General features: G+C 45.4%; 1 protein-coding gene across 3 annotated transcripts; it reads right to left on the bottom strand.

Annotated features, from left to right (window-relative positions):
• Positions 1-8,295: 8,295 nt before the first annotated feature.
• On the bottom strand, positions 8,296-19,514 carry LMO2 (LIM domain only 2). 3 transcript variants are annotated; one of them, XM_064576688.1, is made up of 4 exons: positions 19,494-19,514; positions 18,516-18,741; positions 14,036-14,251; positions 8,296-9,273 (listed from the first exon to the last, which is right to left on the bottom strand). In XM_064576688.1, exons 2-4 carry the CDS (start codon positions 18,554-18,556, stop codon positions 9,054-9,056), a joined length of 477 nt encoding a protein of 158 aa, XP_064432758.1. In that variant the 5' UTR covers positions 18,557-18,741; positions 19,494-19,514; the 3' UTR covers positions 8,296-9,053. The 3 variants fall into 3 exon arrangements, with proteins under 3 accessions (XP_064432758.1, XP_064432759.1, XP_045749881.1); XM_064576689.1 differs by lacking the exon at positions 19,494-19,514 and adding an exon at positions 18,996-19,130; XM_045893925.3 differs by lacking the exon at positions 19,494-19,514 and adding an exon at positions 18,864-19,007.
• Between the last annotated feature and the right edge of the window lie 3 nt (positions 19,515-19,517).

Below are 19,517 nucleotides of genomic sequence, written 5' to 3'. Positions count from 1 at the left end.
TAATAATTTGTTCTCAGAATGTGAACATGTAAATAGTAATTGCAGCCATTTATGTAGCATTTACTATGTGACAGGTACTGTTCTTTTTTTTTTTTTTTTAAGATTTTATTTATTTATTTGAGAGAGAGAATGAGGCAGAGAGAGAGAGCATGAGAGGGGGGAGGATCAGAGGGAGAAGCAGACTCCCTGCTGAGCAGGGAGCCCGATGCGGGACTCGATCCTGGGACTCCAGGATCATGACCTGAGCCGAAGGCAGTCGCTTAACCAACTGAGCCACCCAGGCGCCCTAAAATAGATCTTCTTTTTAAATTTTTATTATTATTTTAAATCTTTATTTATTTATTTATTTATTTTTTCTTTTTATTAACATATATTATTTGTTTCAGGGGTACAGGTCTGTGATTCATCAGTCTTACACAATTCACAGCGCTCACCATAGCATATATCCTCCTCAGTGTCCATCACCCAGCCATCCCATCCCTCCCACCCCCCTCCACTCCAGCAACTTGTTTCTTTTTTTTTAAAGGATTTTATTTATTTATTGAGAGAAAGAGAGCGCAGGGGTGGGGAGGGAGGGAGGGAGAGAGAGAGAGAGGGAGAGTCCCAAATAGAATCCATGCTGAGCACAGAGCCTAATGTGGGGCTCAGTCTGATGACTCTGAGATCATGGCCTGAGTGGAAATCAAGAGTTGGAGGCTGAGCCACCCAGGTGCCCCTATCTTGTTTCTGCTATAGAAGTACATTGGACAGTCACAAAGGGATAATGAATGGATAAAAGTTTATCAGTACGTTGGTGTGTTTGGCTTCTTTCACTTAAAGCAACGCTTTTGAAAAAATAAATGTTTTTGAGATCCATTCACATTGCATATATCAGTAATTACCTATTGCTGAGTCGTCTTCCATTGTATACCTTCTTTAGCGAGTGTCTATTGAAATCTTCTTCCCATTTTGGTTGAGTTGTCCTGTATTTTTGAATTGTTAAGAGTTCTTTATAATTCAGGATTCAAGTCCTTTATCAGATACATGTTTTGCAAATATTTTTCTCCCAGTCTGTACCTTGCCTTTTCATTTTCTTAACGGTATCCTTGGAAGAGCAAAATTTTAAAAATGTCGATAAAGTTCAATTTATCAATTTTTTATTTTATGATTTATGCCGTTTATGTTACACCTAAGTAATCATTGCCCACCCCAAGATTGCAAGATTTTCTCTTATGTTGTCTTATAGAAGTTGTATATTTTTATGGGTTACATTTAGGTCTACGATTCATTTTGAGTTTGTATGGCATGAAGGGTTGAGACATCTCTCTCTCTTTTTTTTTTTTGCATATAGATTTCCAATTATTACAACACTATTTGAGTTACCCTATTGAATCACCTTGGCATTTTGTCAAAAATCAATTGACTATATATGTGTGTCTATTTCTGGACGATCTACTTTGTTCCATTGTCTATCCTTACACCTATATCGTACTGTTTTGCCTACGTAATAGGTGAGATCCCAGTTTTGTTTTTTTCCAGAATTGTTTTTTATTTAAATCCTCTGTATTTTATGCAAATTTTAGAATTACTTTGGAATTTCTATCCTCTAAAAAGCTTCCTGGGGTTTGACTGGGATTGTGTTGAATGTACACACCAATTTGGGGAGAGTTGACATCTTAACAATATTAAATCTTCAGATCCATAAACATGGTATTGCTCTTCATCTACCTAGGTCTTCCTTAATTATTCTCAGCAATGTCTGGCAGTTTTCAGAGTGTAGGTTTTGGACATTTTGTTAAATCTATCCTTAAATATTTAATATTATGCTATTTTAAATGGTATTTAAAATTATTGTCAATTTCTCATTGTTCTTTGCTAGTATATGTAAATACAGTTGATTTTTTGTATTCTGTTACCTTGCTAAATTTATTAATTCCAGTTGGGTTTTTTTCTTCCTTTCTTCTTCTTTTTTTTCCCTGGAGACTCCCTCACATTTTCTACATAAGTTTTCCTGGAGACTCCTTTACATTTTCTACATAAATAATCATTCCATTTATGAAAAGGCAGTTTTACTTCTTTTCTGATTTATATGCTCTCTATTTCTTTTTTTTAATTTTATTTTATTATGTTAGTCACCATACATTACATCATTAGTTTTTGATGTAGTGTTCCATGATTCATTGTTTGCATATAACACCCAGAGCTCCATGCAATACGTGCCTTCCTTAATACCCATCACCGGGCTAACCCATCCCCTCACCCCCCTTACACTTTCTATTTCTTTTCTCTTGCCTTACATCATTGTTTAGAAGCTCCAGTACAATGTTGAATAGAAGTTATGATAGTAGGCATCCTTGACTTGTTCCCAAACTTAAATTATTCAGTCTTTGACCACAGGGACCTCCCCATGGAGCTGTTTGAACATCTTCATGGCATTGCAGCTGGTTTTCTCCACAGCAAGTGAACCAAGAGACTGCGTGGTAGAAGACACAAAGTCTTTTATGACCTAACTTCAGAAGTCACATTCTGTGATTTCTGCAACACCCTATTGGTTAGATAGGTTAGCCCTACTTGATGTGGAAAGAGACGACATAAGCGAGAATCATTGGGAGCATTTTGGAGACTGGCTATTACAAACCCTTAATCCCAATATCCATACTTACCAGTCTGTAAATCACATTTTGAGTAGCAACTTCCTAGAGATAATCTACAATAAGTTCCTTGTTGTGCAAATGAGGAAACTGAGGTCTAAAGACATACCCTTTAGAGACAAAATCAGATTTTTAATGTCTATTTCTGTGTTCTTTCTTTTTTTTATTTTTATTTTTTTTAAAGATTTTATTTATTTGAGAGAGAGAATGAGAGAGAGCACATGAGAGGGGGGAGGGTCAGAGGGAGAAGCAGACCCCCCGCCGAGCAGGGAGCCCGATGCGGGACTCGATCCAGGGACTCCAGGATCATGACCTGAGCCAAAGGCAGTCGCTTAACCAACTGAGCCACCCAGGCGCCCGTTTCTGTGTTCTTTCTATCACACTACATTACCTTGATATCTGTTTTACCTACTATATATCTAAGGGGGTGGGCATTTATTTGCTTTGAGCTGCCATTAAGTAATGAAATGGATGGGGTGGAAAGGCTGGGACACACAGAAGCTGCTGCTGGGGATTTTCTTAGGATCACCACAAAGCCATCTTCAAGGTAGCCACCAAATAGGATAATTCAGTGAGCGCGGTTCAAAAGCTCCACAATGTGACAATGGAAATTGACTTGATTTAGCTTCAAAGATTCTATTAACTCAGAGAAATGATGATTTTATGGGAGAATTAATGCATAGCTACTGGTAGAGAATGGAAGTGACCTTACTGCTTTGAAACTTCTTTTAACTCAATTCTTAGATCTATGTACAAAACATTATAGCTTACTGGTCCTATCATACACACATTTCAGAGCGAGATGATTAAATCTTGATCCTAATTACAAAGGAAATGCAGAATTTGTAGTAAGCTCATTTTAGAAGGTTGAAAAATAACCTGTTGCAGAAATTGCCATTAAGTGAATCCCCCTAAACACATCATTCACATTATATGTGTGTGTTTGGGGTCATTGCTTGCTTGAGACACACAACCTTTATTTCTAAGGTCAAAAGTACATTAAAATTGTGACAAATGGGTCGTAGTATATCACTGACTTTTAAATCTATTTTTCCTTTCTTTATCTCTCCTATTCTTCTCCTAATTGAACCAAAAACCTACAACAAATAAAGGTTAAATTCCTGAGTTTTTTAAGGAAAATTTTTATTTGTAAATAGTATCAAACTTATAGAAAAGTTGCAAGAATAAAAATGCTACGATTGTATATCTTTTATGTAGATTTGCCCATTTTCTTTACCATTTATTCACCCCCCATATGCACATATATATTTTTCTCAATCAATCAATAAGTTATATCATTACCCTTTACCCCTAAACATTTCAGTGTGTATCTCCTAATAGTAGGAATATTCTTTTACATAACCACAGTATAGTTATTACCTGAGTAAGTTTAATATTTGTGCAATACTTTGAACTAATCTACCCTTTCATATTCTGATTTTATCAATTGACCCAATAATGTCCTTCACAGCATTTTTCCCTTCTAGGACTGGATTCAGTAAAGGGCCACGTATCAGATTTAGTTGTCAGGTTTCCTTAGCCTTCTTGAATCTGGGACATTTCCATACCCTTTCTTTGTCTTTTATGACACTGGCATTTTTGAGGAATAGAGTCCACCTCTGCCCCCCCCCGCTTTTTTTAGAGAGAGAGAGCAAGCATGAGCGAAGGGGGAGGGGCAGAGGGAGAGACTCTTTTTTTTTTTTTTTAAGATTTTATTTATTTGACAGAGAGAGACACAGTGAGAGAGGGAACACAAGTAGGGGGAGTGGGAGAGAGAGAAGCAGGCTCCCCGCCGAGCGGGGAGCCCGATGCGGGGCTCGATCCCAGGACCCTGAGATCATGACCTGAGCCGAAGGCAGACGCTTAACGACTGAGCCACCCAGGCGCCCCAGAGGGAGAGACTCTTAAGCAGACTCCCTGCTGAGCAGGGAACCCGCCGCGGGACTTGATCCTGGGACCGCAGGATCATGACATGACCCAAAGGCAGTCGCTCAACCAACTGAGCCACCCAGGCACCCTCTTCCCCCTCTTTTTAAAAAATTCAATGTTTATCATTTTAAGTTTGTCTGATAATGTGTCTCATAATTAAATTCAGGTTATGCATTCTCGACCAGAATACTAAAATGAGTGATGTTGTGTCCCTTACAGAGTATCACATTTGGAGACACAGTGTCCATATGCCCCTCATTGATCAACTGGTCAAGGTGTTATCCAGTTTCTCCACTGTGTAATTACTGGTTTTTCCCCTTGCAACTAATAAGTAATATATGGGAAGGCACTTTAGGACCATCCAAATATCCTGCTCTTTCTCTGTTGAAATTTAGCAACTATTAATGATTGTTGTTTGATTCTATCATCTTACTATGATAGATGATCATTTGATGATCTTCCAACTCCCATACAGTCTTCACATTTACCAGTTGGCACTCAAGATTCTGCTGTGAGCAAGAGTCTTCCCTTTTCTCCATTTACTTACTATTGGTATGAACTCACAGATTCTTATTCCCCCCTCAATGGTTTATAACTCATTACTGTCCTTAATTATTTTGTTAGTCAAATTGTCCCATATTTGGCCATTGATAGCCCCTTCAAGCTGGCTTCTTCATGCTTGTGACATTCCTATATCTGCCCCCCCCTTTTTTTAGTAATTCCTTCCTTTCTGGCATAATGAGATGTTCCAGGCCCATCTTGCTCCTCTGTCCTTCCCCCCGCCCCCAGATTCCTTGATTTTGACTTTGATTTGCCACTCGTTCTCAAAATTGCAGAAAAACTCATCTCCTCTATTTATTTCCCCCCGGGGCCCCAACCCGTCTCCAGGCAAAGCCCACCACCACCATGAAAACTCTGGTAACAAACCATAGAAATGATCCCTGAAAGTATAGTCTTACCACCATGAAAACTCTGGGCTTACCTGCCTACTTGCCCTGCAAGGTTAAGGTCTCTGAGTCTTTGCTCTTGCCTTGTCACCCCCTTCCTGGTCCGGGGTCATTTCACATGTGATTTCCATAGCCACCCATGGGCCGATTTAATTGTTTCCTGATCTATGTTTCCATAGCACTTTTTACATATCTTTATTATGGTGCTAATCTTGTACTATTATGCTTTGGTTACATTTCTAGCTAGACTGAACTCAAGTACTTTCAAATAGCTTGGGGAGAAAGGTATTAATTTTCCCTATTTTGCAGATGAGAAAGAAACTTGAGGTTCAGGGAGGTGAGCCTAAGAAAGAGGCAGCAGAACACAGGGTGAACGAAGGTCCTCGGTTGCAACCTACGACTGTCATTTATTAGCGGTAGGACTGTAGGCAAGTTATTAAACCTGTCTATGCTTCAGTTTCCCTGGCAGTAAAATGTGGATGATAATAAATAGAAACTGCCACCTAGGGCTGTTGTGTGGATTAAAAGAGTTAATCTTTGTAAAGCACCTAGAATAGTGCCTGGCACATGGTAAGTGGTATGTAAGTGTTTGTTAAATAAATAAAGTCATGTCACTGCAATTCAAATCCAAATCTTCTGATGATAAAGTTCCTAGCCACTGCTCTATTTTAACTTTGTAGGATTCCAATATTCCCTGAGAAGCAGCGGTTCTATTAGAGACAGCAATAAAAGGAAGCTGGTTCAGGACATGAGACATTAATGAGGTGAGAGGAAGCAAAATGTTCCCGCAAACTGCTGAATTAAGGCACACACCAGGGAAGGGAGCAGGTGTTCGGTTCTCCTGACTCTGGGTCTAGGGCACACGGGTTACACACTCAGGCAAGGACCACAGGAAGACTCGAGGAGCTGGTCCCTCATGAGGTCTCTCTACGTGTTTTTCCTCTCAAGTCCATTGTGGGTTAGACATTTGGGCCCTTGGGGTGACTTGCCACAAAGACTGTGCATTCACAGTTCTGCAAGATGGAACCATTGACCCATGGAAAATATTCATTGTTGCTTTATTGAAGATGGCAAAGCTAGTGGCTGGGTTTTTGAATCTTGTGTTGTACTACAGTGGGGATTAAGAATAAAGTTTACATTTCCAAAGCAAGAATCGTTTTTATTTTGCCCTAATAACTGCCCACAAGATGGGGCGCATGGGTGGCTCAGTCGGTTAAGGGTTTGCCTTAGGCTCAGATCATGATCCTGGGGTCCTGGGATCAAGCCCCACTTTGGGCTCCCTGCTCAGTGGGGTGTCTGCTTCTCCCTCTCCCTCTGTCACTGCCCCCCCGCCGCTTGTGCTCTCTGTCAAATAAATTAAAAAAAAATCAACTGCCCACAAGATAGTTACTTAGCTGACATTATTATTGTTATTGTTATAATGAATGTTGAGATGGTTAAAAATGGTGGATTGCATTATAATTGATCTGGTAGATGACAGTTGTTAGCCGAGTGACAAAATTATGTATAACTTTTCAGTTTAGGGACCATGAGTAGACAGTGCTTGTCTACATGTGGAAAAGTTACTGGTTACCCTTTATGTCAACTATTAACTATTAACAACCTAAGAGCGCATGATCTGCGTTCCTCAAACTTGAGCGTGAGTCAGAATCATCTTTCGGGCTTGTTAAAGCACAGATTGCTGAACCCTATCTCCAGAGTTTCTGATTCACTCTGGCTGGGGCAGAACCCATGAATCTTCATTTTTAATTAATAACTTTTAAAAAAGTTTAATCTTTTAATTTAAAAAAAATTTAGTAAATCACTTCCTTTCAAGTGATGCTGATACTGCTGATTCAGAGACCACAATTCGAGAACCACATCACTTTTGTTGACTTAGAACAAACATCTCTTACTGGCAGCAAGTTACCACTGCCTGAGTTGCAATGCAATATAATTAGATTTCTTTTAAATAGGCCATCTTAAGCAAATTTCCCAACCACTTTTAGCATTTTATAGACCAAGAGCCATCACTCAATTATTTCTCCTCTAGAAGAAAAAAAAAACCCATACAAACCTTAGTGATGGAGGTTTTAAAGGAATACCACAGCTAACTGACTGTAGCATTAGAGGCATATTTCTGATGTCTTGATAATTAGACACATTAAGACTTCTTGGTGCTTGCCAATATTTTTATGAAACAAGAAGTATATCCATCTAGGTTTGTCTCTCTTTGGGACCGTCTTGAACTAGCGAGCAGAGAGGTGATGACCAGCAGGTGGTGCTCTGAGTCAGTTCATGGGGGCCTAAATAGGGTGGAAGGCAAAGGCACAAACCAAGATGGCCTGCTTTAAATCCTCAAAGTAAGGTCCTCTTAACCACTTGTCATAAAATACCCTAAGACACACGTCTTGGAAAATCGAAGTGTCAAGCTCAGCATCTTTGCCACATTCCAGGCTAGGTAATTACCTTCTCTCCCAAAGGGAATCTGTTTTATGTATTTGTGTCCTTTCTAGGTTACAGGTTTCCCAAAGGCAATGATCTTGCCTTCCATTCATTCTATACAATGCTGAAGTGAAATGCACATTTTACAATAACAATTTAATTATTCTACATCCCTCTGAGCTACATGAGGACCTGTTATATAATTGCTAGTAATACAGAAATGTGCCTACCTTGTATAAACCCTAGCAATAAATGGAAGTTTTTATTTGACCTAAAAGTAAATTGCTTATTTACTTCTCCTTTATAGCATAAAAAGCTATTTTCCTGCCATCGCAAATTATGACTCATAATCAAGTAAACAACACTTCATTTTAGTCTGTCATTTTTATTGTCCGCAGTTTTTTTTAACTACACACAACAAATACTTTGATATAATCTAAGATAATAAAATAGTTGAACAACTTCTGCTTTTAGATTTACATTTGTATAGAAACAATCTGTGGAACTCCTCACAGGGTGTCTAAAAACAGTGATTCATTAGCATTGCTTTAAATAATCGTTTGGTTAAAAGTTGCCCTTTCCATTCTCAACTGAAATGTGTCTCCATGCAGTTTCCCTTGGATCCAAAGCTGAAGGCCTTGGGAAGGTGGCCAAGGAGAAAGGATGGCCACTCTTCTCTCTGTCCTTCCCTTGTGTGGAGGACAGTGATTGGAGCAGGTTTGTCATAAAAGCCAGGAAGAAAAGAAATCAATTGCACATCTCTAGTTTTCGAAGGTCAAAGTCCTAACGGGTCTTTACACAAGTCCCTCTCTGTAGATGTGAGGTTCTAGGATGATGGCATGCGCCCCCCTGCCCCCCAACACTCCTTTCCTTCACTAATTGTGTCAGTTACTATGGCTAGGCTGTGGCCATTGTCCATAAGTTCTCCCTAAAGATTGCTCATTTTGTCAGATATAAGTCTGGTCCCTTGGATGTTGTGTCTTGGTGCCCAGGGAGGGTCCCCCATCCCCTAAGAAATGCCTCATCCCACCCTCATATCCCCAGAGTGCCCAAGAGTGAAGACCCCATGGAGACAGTGACTTCAGTGAGACATGCTCCCCCAGAGATGCTGGGGGCCTCTGGCCTAGATCATTCCATTGATCTTAGTCCACTCGTAGATGTCCTGTTCACACACTATGTCAGAGTTGATGAGGAGGTATCTGTCGCCCACACAGAAATGCTTCTGACAGGCGGCGCATTTGAAACATTCCAGGTGATACACTTTATCTTTCACCCGCATTGTCATCTCGTAGGCACGGATCCGCTTGTCACAGGATGCGCAGAGACCATCTTGGCCAAAAAGCCTAGGGGAAAAGCAGAAAGAAAAGCTAAGAAGACATTGGCAGAAACAAAACTGGAAGAAAAGGTTTGGGAATGGGTTCCATAAGGGAGGCTCACTTCCACCCTGTCAGGAAACCAGGAAGAGGTGGGTCCAGGGAGGCTCCCGGAGTCTTTCCTAGAGGGAAGGGGGTTCTCCGGGATGAGGCCGCAACCGTGGCAACTGTGTTTAGCATAACCTGCCCCTTTTCTGAGCTCTCCTTGCTCTAGGCTGCCCTGGGGACCCTCATCTGTGGAGAAGTGCCTTAGCTGAAGTGATCTGAATTAAGAGGTTAGGCATGTACTGTGTATCCCCTCCCAGGGGAACTTTCATTTTAGAAGAAGAGCTGGAGTAAATCTCTGGGGGCCCTCTGAGGGGGAACTAAGCAGGAATGCAGTGAAATGGGCATCTTTCTGAGGTTCCCAGATTCTATCATGGTAATAGCCACTGATCTCACCCATGGGGAGGGCTGGTCTCCAACTCCTCCATAAACTAAAATGGCCACCTCCACATGACTGTTCGCTGAGGCCCCAGCTTCCAGGAGACAGAGAAAACTTGACAGAAGACACTTGGTGCAGTTTACCATGCCTCAGAGATCTGGGAGACCAACAGCATCTCTCCACCTTGAATGGAAGAGCTTACTTCAAGGTCCTAGGCTCCCCCATTGGCGTGAATCTCTGGAGATTCTCTTCTGACACTGAAATCAAGACTCCCCTAAGTCTCAGTCAGTCACTTATTTCAAGCAATATTCAATGTCAAGGTGGGAGAGGCAATATGGTGGGGCCCAGTGCAGTGGTTCTCAAGCTGCGTTCCTGGGACCAGTGGATTTGTATTACCTGGGGGCTTGCTAGAAATGCACATTCTCAGGCCTCCCGGTTGAGACACTCTGGGGGTGAGGTCTGTGTGTTAAGGAGCACTTCCAGGTGAGTCGGATGCAGGCTGAAGTTTTGCAATCAGCTTGCAAGAGTGGAATCATGCACGTGCAGGACTAGCCCTGAGGACGGAGTGAGCACGGTGGGACCTCAGGCTCCTCTGAGCTTCTGAAGTGGCAGTAATCATAGCATCTACCTCACTGGGCTACGAGAAGGATCAAACGGAGCACTGTCAAAGCGCTGACCATCAAAGGCTAAGCCCACACTGGCTGTATTTTAGTACAGGTCAGGGGTACTCGCAACAGCGCCGTCCTGCTACAGGAAATCATTTCCCCACGTGCCTGATAACGCGTCCCTTCTGCATCAAATCTTTTTTTTTTTTTAAGATTTATTTGAGAGAGAGAATGAGATAGAGAGAGCACGAGAGGGGGGAGGGTCAGAGGGAGAAGCAGGCTCCCCGCTGAGCAGGGAGCCCGATGCGGGACTCGATCCAGGGACTCCAGGATCATGACCTGAGCCGAAGGCAGTTGCTTAACCAACTGAGCCACCCAGGCACCCTCTGCATCAAATCTTTAGGATAGTTTTAGGTTAATGCTTCTTCTTACTGGAAGTTCTCATTCACCTCAGGATAGCAGAGAATCGATGGGAACATTCTGAGAGGCTGGAGGGAAGACAGGGGCACTTGAAAAGTTTGGAAACATTTGGGCAGAATTAATGGAATCAAGAAGATGCGGTCTGTGGGTAAAGGGCTGATAGTGAGGGCCAGGGCCAGCTCATTTCCCTCTGAATCCTGCTTTGCATTTGAGAATCTCTGAGTGTTTTCCAGGCACCACCTGGGAGCAAACTCATTACGGGGGAGGAACATTTTATCCCAGCGTAGCAGATGGCGGAGCTGTAGGAAGTTGCCACCTTGGAGGTCACAGAGTGGAAAGCCAGTTCTGGTTTCCTGACTGTTCAGTAAGTTGAGTTTGGGACTGAACAAGGATAAACGACTCAACAAAACAGTGTGCGTGGCATGAAGCCAACACGTGGGGTGTGTGACCCTTAAGGAAGGAGAGCATTTATTAAAGGGAAGTTGGGGGTAAATTACAATGCACATCAGGCAGTTAATGAGGGGAAGGACAAAGGACTCATGTTCGGGAGGCAAGTTCAGGTCCCTCTAACTAACCAGGTGCCCCCGAGCAAATGACAACCTCTCTTCTGACTTCTGTGTCGTAAGCTGTAAAGCACGGAAACTGGAAGAAAAGGCCTCTGCAGCCCCTTCCAGCTCTGGTATCCTGAGATTCTACTAATAGGAAAAATAAGCCAGGACTTGACATCGAATTTGAGCATTCACCTCTGGCGCCAAGAATTGGTGCCTTAGGCTGGATATCCCCGAAGCGGACCCTGAGGAGAGGAATTATTAAGGATGTATTCTCAGGGGAAGCTGGTGAGAGGCAAGGGAAGCTGGAGAGAAGGGGAGGAAGGCAAGCAAAGTTGTAACCTCCAGCAAAGGCCCTCAGAGGGGAGCGCTGGGAGGATGGCACAGGGACTCGGGGTAAGTTACATCTCCGAGTCCGCCTGGCTCCAGGCAAGGTTGCAAGGCTTTGGTGCTCCTGCAATGCCCGTCATCGGTCAACGGTCAATGTTAAGGTTGGGGCAGTGGGCACACTTCGGCTCTAATAGATGCAGGTGTTGGCTGTTGCAAGTAAAACCACTGGAGGGGGGGTGGGGTGCCCTGCACACAAAAGTTGGTAGAAAGTGATCTGACGGAATCTGGGGGCCCGTCACTGACATGAACAGCTACTGTTAGGTTCCCAGCAACACAACCCTGCAGCAAGCAGCAGCGGGGATTAGATTCTGCACTGCCATCTCATGAATATTTGAGGCTAAATGTCTGAAAAGGAGTCTAACAGGCGGGTCAGCCGTGGGCAATCCTCAGGAGGAGGAGAAGTTCTCCCGGGGGGAGAGAAAGACTGAACTCCATCACAGGACCCCCCCCTCCCATTTATTCACTCTTGCCTTTTTAAAAGACGCTGCCAGATATGTTAAGAATACAAGTAAGCAAGTCCATGGCTAAAGGACCAGCCCTGAAAAAAAAAAAAGGTTTTTCTCCTCTGTCAAGAGGTGTCAATGTCCTAAGCTTTCTCCTGCCCATTTTAATAACAATAATATAAATATTAAAGGATGGCTGGAAACGCTGCACTAACACAGAGTTAATTAACATGTTGCCTAGGAATGTACCAGGGAGAAGAATTATTTCATGTCACCAAGACACAAGTTAATTAACACTGGGTACTCCCAGACAATTTTTTTCTCTTCTTTTTAAAAATGCAAAAGATGAACAAGCCCAGGCGGCACTGGGTTTATTCTTGAATGTTATATAAAACCACAGAGATAGGGAGAAGTCGGTGCTCTTTTGACCTTACTCTATCTGCACTTCATTTAATAAGATTCAAATGATTTGACAGGGATGTAGTCAGGGGGCCCAATGGGAATCATTTACCCGTCTGTTTTCTGCATGGACTTGGCAAACTGGTAGCCAGCAAAATCAGGTCTCTATTTATCCCAGTTCCATTTTCTTGTAACTTAATAAAAAATGGACCAAAATTATAATCATGATCATTGATATTTTCTCTGAACCACCAAATTTGCAAGGACTTTATCAGAGAATTTAGGGGGGAAAAAGCGTCTTCTATCTGTCTCTGGGTAAACAGATAAGCTTCCTTCACCGTGGAATTGCCTGCATTTTTTTTTTAATGTGAAAATGTTCTGAGGGCAGGTTCGGGAGGAAGAGGTAGCCTGGCAGCCAAGGGCACTGGAGTCTAAACAAGCTTCCCTGGGTTGGGTGGTCCTAATGCATTAGGGCTGCTTGCTGCACAGACCCTCTACCACGGGGAGATGGCAAAAAACTGACAGCTAGACAGCTGAGCAGATCTGACAGTAGAGGGCACAGAGTCGCCTCCACAGCAGCTAATATGAAACTGGAAATGCTAGAACATTCCAGGCAAAGGCACTCGTTGAGTGCCGGAAAACTCACAAGGCCAGCAGTCTGACCCGGAGCACCAGAGATGTCCTCAGCTCCTGTCTCTTGGGGTGTTAGAGCATTCCTATTTTTTTTCCTTCCGTTCTTCCATCTCCTTGTTGGTTAGGTAGGAAAAGACTTAATGGTAATGTCATGAGGGTTAGTTACAAGGGCAGGTAATATCTATGTGATACTCTTGACCAAGCCAAGTAGTTTACGTGTATTACCCCATCGAATCCTCACCTCCTCCTTGGAGGTAGGTGCTATTATTACCCCCGTTTTTATAGGGGAGGAAATCAAGGCTGACGAAGGCTAAGGAACTTGCCCAAGGTCACAGAGCGAGAAAGCTGTGGTGCTGGGACTCCAACCAACAGCTGACTTCAGAGCCTCTGCCCTGTCCCAGTCAAAAGCTTGGGGCTTTTAAATCACATAAGATTAGAGCCCTACAAAGGAACCTTTTATAACCCATATCTGTGTTTTGAAGCATTAAACGCGCTCCGAAGAACCCACCGTCCAACTGCTCGGCTCCAACGTGCCTGGTTCCTCTGGGGCGCCCTGTATATCCCTCCCCAGCCCCCTCCCCTCGTGTGCCCCCCGAAGGAGCTACTGTACAGAATTTTGTGTTTGTCCTTCTCTCACCTCTAAAAAATTAGTTATTTGACCACACAGGACTGTGTCCCTGAGAATATGCTTCTCAAACAGGAAGAGATGCCAATCAATGACTTCTCCGCATGGGGCAGCTGAGACTCAACGTCTGGCCCGGACATCTGGGCAGGTGGCAGCAGCCGAAGAGCTCGCCGCGACTCCGCGGTCCGTGGACCCCCGCCCTCCCTGTCCGGGCCCTGGCAGGGGGGCGGCGTGGAGGGAGGTACCTGAGATAGTCCCGCCGGCAGAGCTTCCGGCCCAGCTTGTAGTAGAGGCGCCGCCCCACCTCGCCCAGCCGGCACCCGCAGAGGTCACAGCTGAGGCAGTCCTCGTGCCAGTACTGGTCGATGGCCTTCAGGAAGTAGCGGTCCCCAATGTTCTGCTGGCAGCCGCCGCATGTCAGCAGGGACGGGGGGATCTGCAGCACCTCATCCACTGGCTCCCTGGAAAGAAGACCCCGCATGAGGGATAACCTCGGGACGAGCACCGGGGCTGAGGCATGGCTCTGGGCTGAACGGGACCGTTCGGAGAGAGGACAAAGGACAGGACTACATATCCGGAGGCCGGACGGCAGAGCGACCCGGCTAGCTTGGGTCAGGACAGGAGAGGGCGAGGCCTTCCACCCTCCATGCTGTGGAAGCAAATGCAGGTGGTTCTGCAACCCCGCGCACAGCCCAGCACCGTTCTGGGCCCCTCCGCCCTCTTTTTTTGTTGTTGTTTTTTCCTTTTTTCCACTCTCCCTTCCTACTCTCCTTCTGTATCTTGCCATTTCTCCTTCTTTTTCCTCCTCCCAGGCCTAGACTCCAGGGCCCTGCTGAACCCCACAGGAGGCACTCCAGGCCAGAAGAGTTGCTTGCTTCAGGGACAGCCCACTACCCAGAGGGCTAAAAATCTGCAAATTCCCTGTTGAATCTCCATGCTGTTTTACCCCAAGCCCTTCCCAACTGCAAAAAAGCATAAGTGAGGAAGAAAGAAGAAAGTGATCAAAGATTATCTTAGGTTGTTTTCTTGTTTCCCAAATAAAAATTCCATCAGGATATAATAGGAATTCTCATTATTACTTTTAAAATTATTATTATAATTTTTTAAGAAATTCCATATCCCATCCTTATTACTGAATGAATCCTTGAAGAAAAATCTCAGGTATTAAGGCCATTGTTAGACTTATAAAGGACACTAAATAGACCTTTCTGCATGTGAAAATATTTACAACAGCAAAACTGATTTGGACAAAGCTGATTTAGGAAAGAAAATGAGGAAGGGGTAATGGAATATTTTCAAGAGAGTGGAAGGCAATTAAACAGACTCTGAAATCTCCATCCAGGCACTTGCTAATAGTGAGCCTGTGGGATGTGTTTCTTCGTTAAAAAGTCAGACAGCGTCTCTGGTTTACTTTGCTTCACTGGAATCTGAATACTACTGTTTTACATTTTAAAATAAATAATTTTATTTGCCAAAAGAAAATAAAAGAGAGTGGAAAGAAACTACACCAGCACCAAATGGGACATGGGAAAAACCTAATACCTGTTGATTTGTAACAATTAACGAGTAAGAAGAGTAAGTGCTCTTTTGAACCTTACTCAAACACAAAGCTTTTTTTTTCTTTTTAATCCACTATGTTTTTTAAAAATGGACCTGTTTCCACCTGTGGGATTCCCAAAGGGAGTTTCCTCCTCTGTACCTTGAGGGTATCAATCTGTCTCCTATTTCTAGCTGACACTGACTTACCAGGTGAGCTTGCGCCTGACCTGGCCTGTGCCCACAGAGCTCAGCACCCGTTATACTTAGGGACGATGAGACGCAGGTAATCAGTGTTGATCACACACACTGACAACTTCAGATGCCTTTTTCTAGAAAGCGCACACCTCCCTGAGTATTTAGGAATACTGAAGCCAAGTCCACGCTTTGTAGACCAAGGGTCAGTGTCCTTCATAAAATGATTAGAATTAGAAAATGTGAAACCCAAGTCAGGTTTCTTTTAAAAACTGAAGACTTTAAATAGTTTTAAGAATTCACTGAAGCCTGACTTGCTTTTCTTTGTTTCCCCAGGTTATACCTAAGGACTTCCATTCTCCCTTCTGAAAAATATCCCCCAGCATTTTCACATGTGTCAACTTAGAAATGCATGCCTTCTCTTTCCAAGGCCCAGGGTCTGACTTGGGGCTCTCAGAAACACTCGGGGAAACTCGACCACACTCAATGCCCTGATGCTGATGCTGTCAACCAATTGTGGAAGAGGAGAATGAGCACTTTGCTGGTGCAAAACTGCCCGGAATTAAAATGAACTGCTCTTGTTACTCACAGGTAGGTGGTAGAGGAAATCCCTATGTTCATGAACTCTGGCTGGCTTTCTGTCTAAATGTTTCATTTGCAAATGCCCAGGCAAGCTTCTATCTCTACACTGGAGATGCTGATCATAGTGACCCAAGTTGGCTTTGAGTTAAGTACACAATGAAGCATCTGGGAGGATGGAGTTTGGCGGTAGAAATGTTAAGCAAAAGAGCCATTGTGGGGCACCTGGGTGGCTCAGTTGGTTAAGCGACTGCCTTCGGCTCAGGTCATGATCCTGGAGTCCCGGGATCGAGTCCCACATCGGGCTCCCTGCTCAGCGGGGGGTCTGCTTCTCCCTCTGCCCTCTTCCCTCTTGTGCTCTCTGTCTCTCATTCTCTCTCTCTCAAATAAATAAATAAAAAATCTTAAAAAAAAAAAAAGAGCCATTGTGATGGCCCCAGATGAGATAGGAAAGGACAGGATAAGATATTGGCTCCACCTAGCTTTCTGTAATTAATGATAATATCACATTATCTTTCATGGATGTTCTAACGTAATGAATGGGTGGGATTCACCCTCAAATTAATATTTTATATTCTCCTAGAGCCTATCCTGTATATTACACCGGAATATCACTTCGGCCTGGATTTCTGGGATTATTTCTCAACAATTTATAATAAAAGAAGGGAGTAGGATGTGCTACAGTAATTTCCCAACTAGCTTGTCCATCTCCAGGTAGAGCCTGTCTTTATGGGCAAACAGGGAAGTGAAGGATGAATGTTCTTCAGTAGGTGCCTGCTGAACTCTGAGGTTAGGATGTTTCAATTTTCTAATCTCAGTGAAAAAGCACAAACTTTGAAAAGAGCAAACCTCCTTCAGGGAACTGAAACCTCCAGATTTATCTTCTAATAAAAGGATTAGTGACTAAGTTCTGCTGATCGAAAAGGCATTAGGCACCAATTCATCCCATTCACTCTTATTGCACTACTATGGTCTTGCCCAGGCTCTGAAAACTCAGGGCTACGTTGTAATTCTAGGTTTATAAAAAAGTGCACAAACCACCCTTTAAACCCAGTGTCTGCAGAGATATATTCTTTTAAAAATGAATGTTATTTTTCTCCTGAGCATTTGTTGAAGGAAGCTGTGTTTTCCTTAGAACAGACCTGGCCCCTTATAGAACTGGTGTCTAAGCCTTCGAGATTGAATAGTGATGTTTATATTCTCACTGGATCCTGGTACTTCCTGTATTTTATAAGAGCATGCTGAGTGTTTATGCTGGTAACTGAGGGTAAAGCCCAGGTATATAAATACCATAGATGGCTGAAACTGGGGGAGGGAGAGACTTCAATCAGGAAAGCACAATTCCTTTAAAGCAGGGAAAGAAAAGAAAAGAAGAGAAAACAAATGCCTCTTAAAAGCACAAATGGACAAGTCATTAACCAGCTCCTTTGGTCTGTGTAACAAATCCCTTCAAAGGATTAGATGGGGACTTCAAAGGAATAAAAATTCTCAATACCAGACAGCTAATGAATCTTAAAAGGGCATTTGCGCTGACGGGAAAATGATATCTTAAACAACCCTTTCTCCCCTTGTTAACGGGAAAGAATGGGTTGAAGGTATAGGTTGGGAACAGGGGAACATTCCAAACCAGTACAAGGCTCAGAAAAGAAATGCGGCAAATGCTCATTAGAGCTCTCGTTCCCTGACCTCAAACCCTTTAGAGACTGTGATAAATGCTATGAGCCACCGCTCCCCAGAATTTACCTATACACAAAATGGTGCACTAACTTTTGAGGTTCACAGGCCCCTATCAGTGGACCCCAAGGGAGGGGGTACATGTACCCAAATGAACTCCGGATTTAGGGGCTCGAAAGTCTGGAGGCCAGAGAGAGCTCCTAGGTGGACGCTCGCACCGCCTCACCCGCCGATCCCTGGCGCTGCGGGCAGCCGCTCAACCTGCGCACCGCGAAGGGGGCCGTGGGGGACTCGGGAGGCCTCCACTTGGAATGCCCCCCTTTCCAGGATCAAATGGACAAAGAGAATGGGGACCGAGAAAGCGAGAGGGGAGGAGGGAGCAGAACCAAGCCCAGGACGCTCTCGGGACTGCACCCGCGCGCCTCCGAGCTCCCCCTGTGCCTGCTCCCGGGTAAACTTTCTGGCCCGCGGTGGCTTTGAGGTGCGTCCCAGGGAGCCGGGAGGGGCGCGCCGAGGTGCCAGGCCGACCCCCTCTCCCTGCCGCCGGGCGCCCAGCCCCTCTCCCAGTGTCCCCGGGGCCACCCGCGAGGAAGGGGGAGCCCCGCGCAAGGCAAAGGGAGCCAAGGGCACGCCGCGGGCGCGCACCTGGAGCCTTCTGGCCCGCCGCCCGCGCCGCCCTGCAGCCCCGGGGCGGGAGGCCGTGGTCACCGTGGCTGGCAGGGGCAGGGGAGCCCCACTTACTCAGACGGGTCCAGGCTCTTCCTCTCGATGGCCGAGGACATTGGGGAGGGAGGTGGCGTGCCAGGCGGCGGGGGCGCTCCCTTTGTGGCGCGGGGATGGCCGGCTGCCGGGGCTCGGACCCCCTCGGGTGCTCGGGCGCCGCCGCCGCCGCTCCTGCGCCGCCTCTTGCTCCGGCGCTCCGGCGGCGAGCTCGCCCCTCCGCGCTCAAGGACAGTCGCCGCGCTCCCTTCAAACGCCAAAGAGAGAGAGCGAATCACCGGGCTGCCGGCGCGCCGCGGCCGAGGCGGGGACCGGGGCGCGCAGCCTGGCCCCGGCGGCTGCAGCAGCTGCTGCTGCTCAGGACTTAACCTTCCATCCCGGTCCCGCCGCCGCCGCCGCCGCCGCCGCCGCCAGGTCCGGCTCGGCTCGCGCGCTGTCACCGGCTCCGCGCCGCCCGCGGGGACCGTGCGCGCCCGCCCGGCCGCCCCGAGTCCCTCGCACCTTCGACGCGGGTCGCGGCGCGCAGCTCGCCGCCGAGGGCAGGGAGGGGGCGGCGGCCTGGGGGCGGGGAGGGGACCGCGCCTCTCTCCCCAGGCTCCCTCCTCTCTCGGGAAGGTCTATTTTCGCTCAGCTTCCCTCTGTCTCTGGTTTCATTTCCTTTTTCCTGATCACGATTCAAATACAATAGAAGGAAATCACATTTAAAGAGACAGCTGCCCGGTCCCCCCCCCCCCCACTTTTTAAACGGGGCTCCTGGGGATTAGCAATACAAACAGCAGCAGCTTCAGGACTGACTTGGCTTCTTAAAGGGGCCAGCGTCGGGGACGGGGAGAGTCGCTCAGTGAACACCTCTCCTTGGAGAGGCGGCTGGGTTGCCTCTAAATCATTCTTTAGGGTTTCCCCTCTTCGGCGTTTCCCTTTTGGTTAACTAAGACTGAAAGTAACCAGCAGGCCGCTCAAGGAAGACAAAAAAGACAAGAACGTGAAATAAGCACATACAGAAATGCAAGCGCTCCGGGTGGC

This window comes from Mirounga angustirostris, unplaced genomic scaffold (genome assembly GCF_029215605.1).
Source record: "Mirounga angustirostris isolate CCGP_5_RB_7025 unplaced genomic scaffold, mMirAng1.0.hap1 SCAF_13, whole genome shotgun sequence".
Taxonomy (NCBI): Eukaryota; Metazoa; Chordata; class Mammalia; order Carnivora; family Phocidae; genus Mirounga; species Mirounga angustirostris.
The sequence above is the reverse complement of the archived record's forward strand: the minus strand, read 5'-3'. Positions and strand labels throughout refer to the sequence as shown.

Bases quoted from the DNA above. Each gene is read 5' to 3' on its own strand.
- LMO2 (XM_045893925.3), bottom strand. The intron at 14,252-18,515 runs GTAAGTGGGGCT...TCTTCTTTCCAG, and splicing joins AAGAGCCTGGACCCGTCTGA to GGAGCCAGTGGATGAGGTGC. The intron at 9,274-14,035 runs GTACCTCCCTCC...CTTTTCCCCTAG, and splicing joins TGCCGGCGGGACTATCTCAG to GCTTTTTGGCCAAGATGGTC.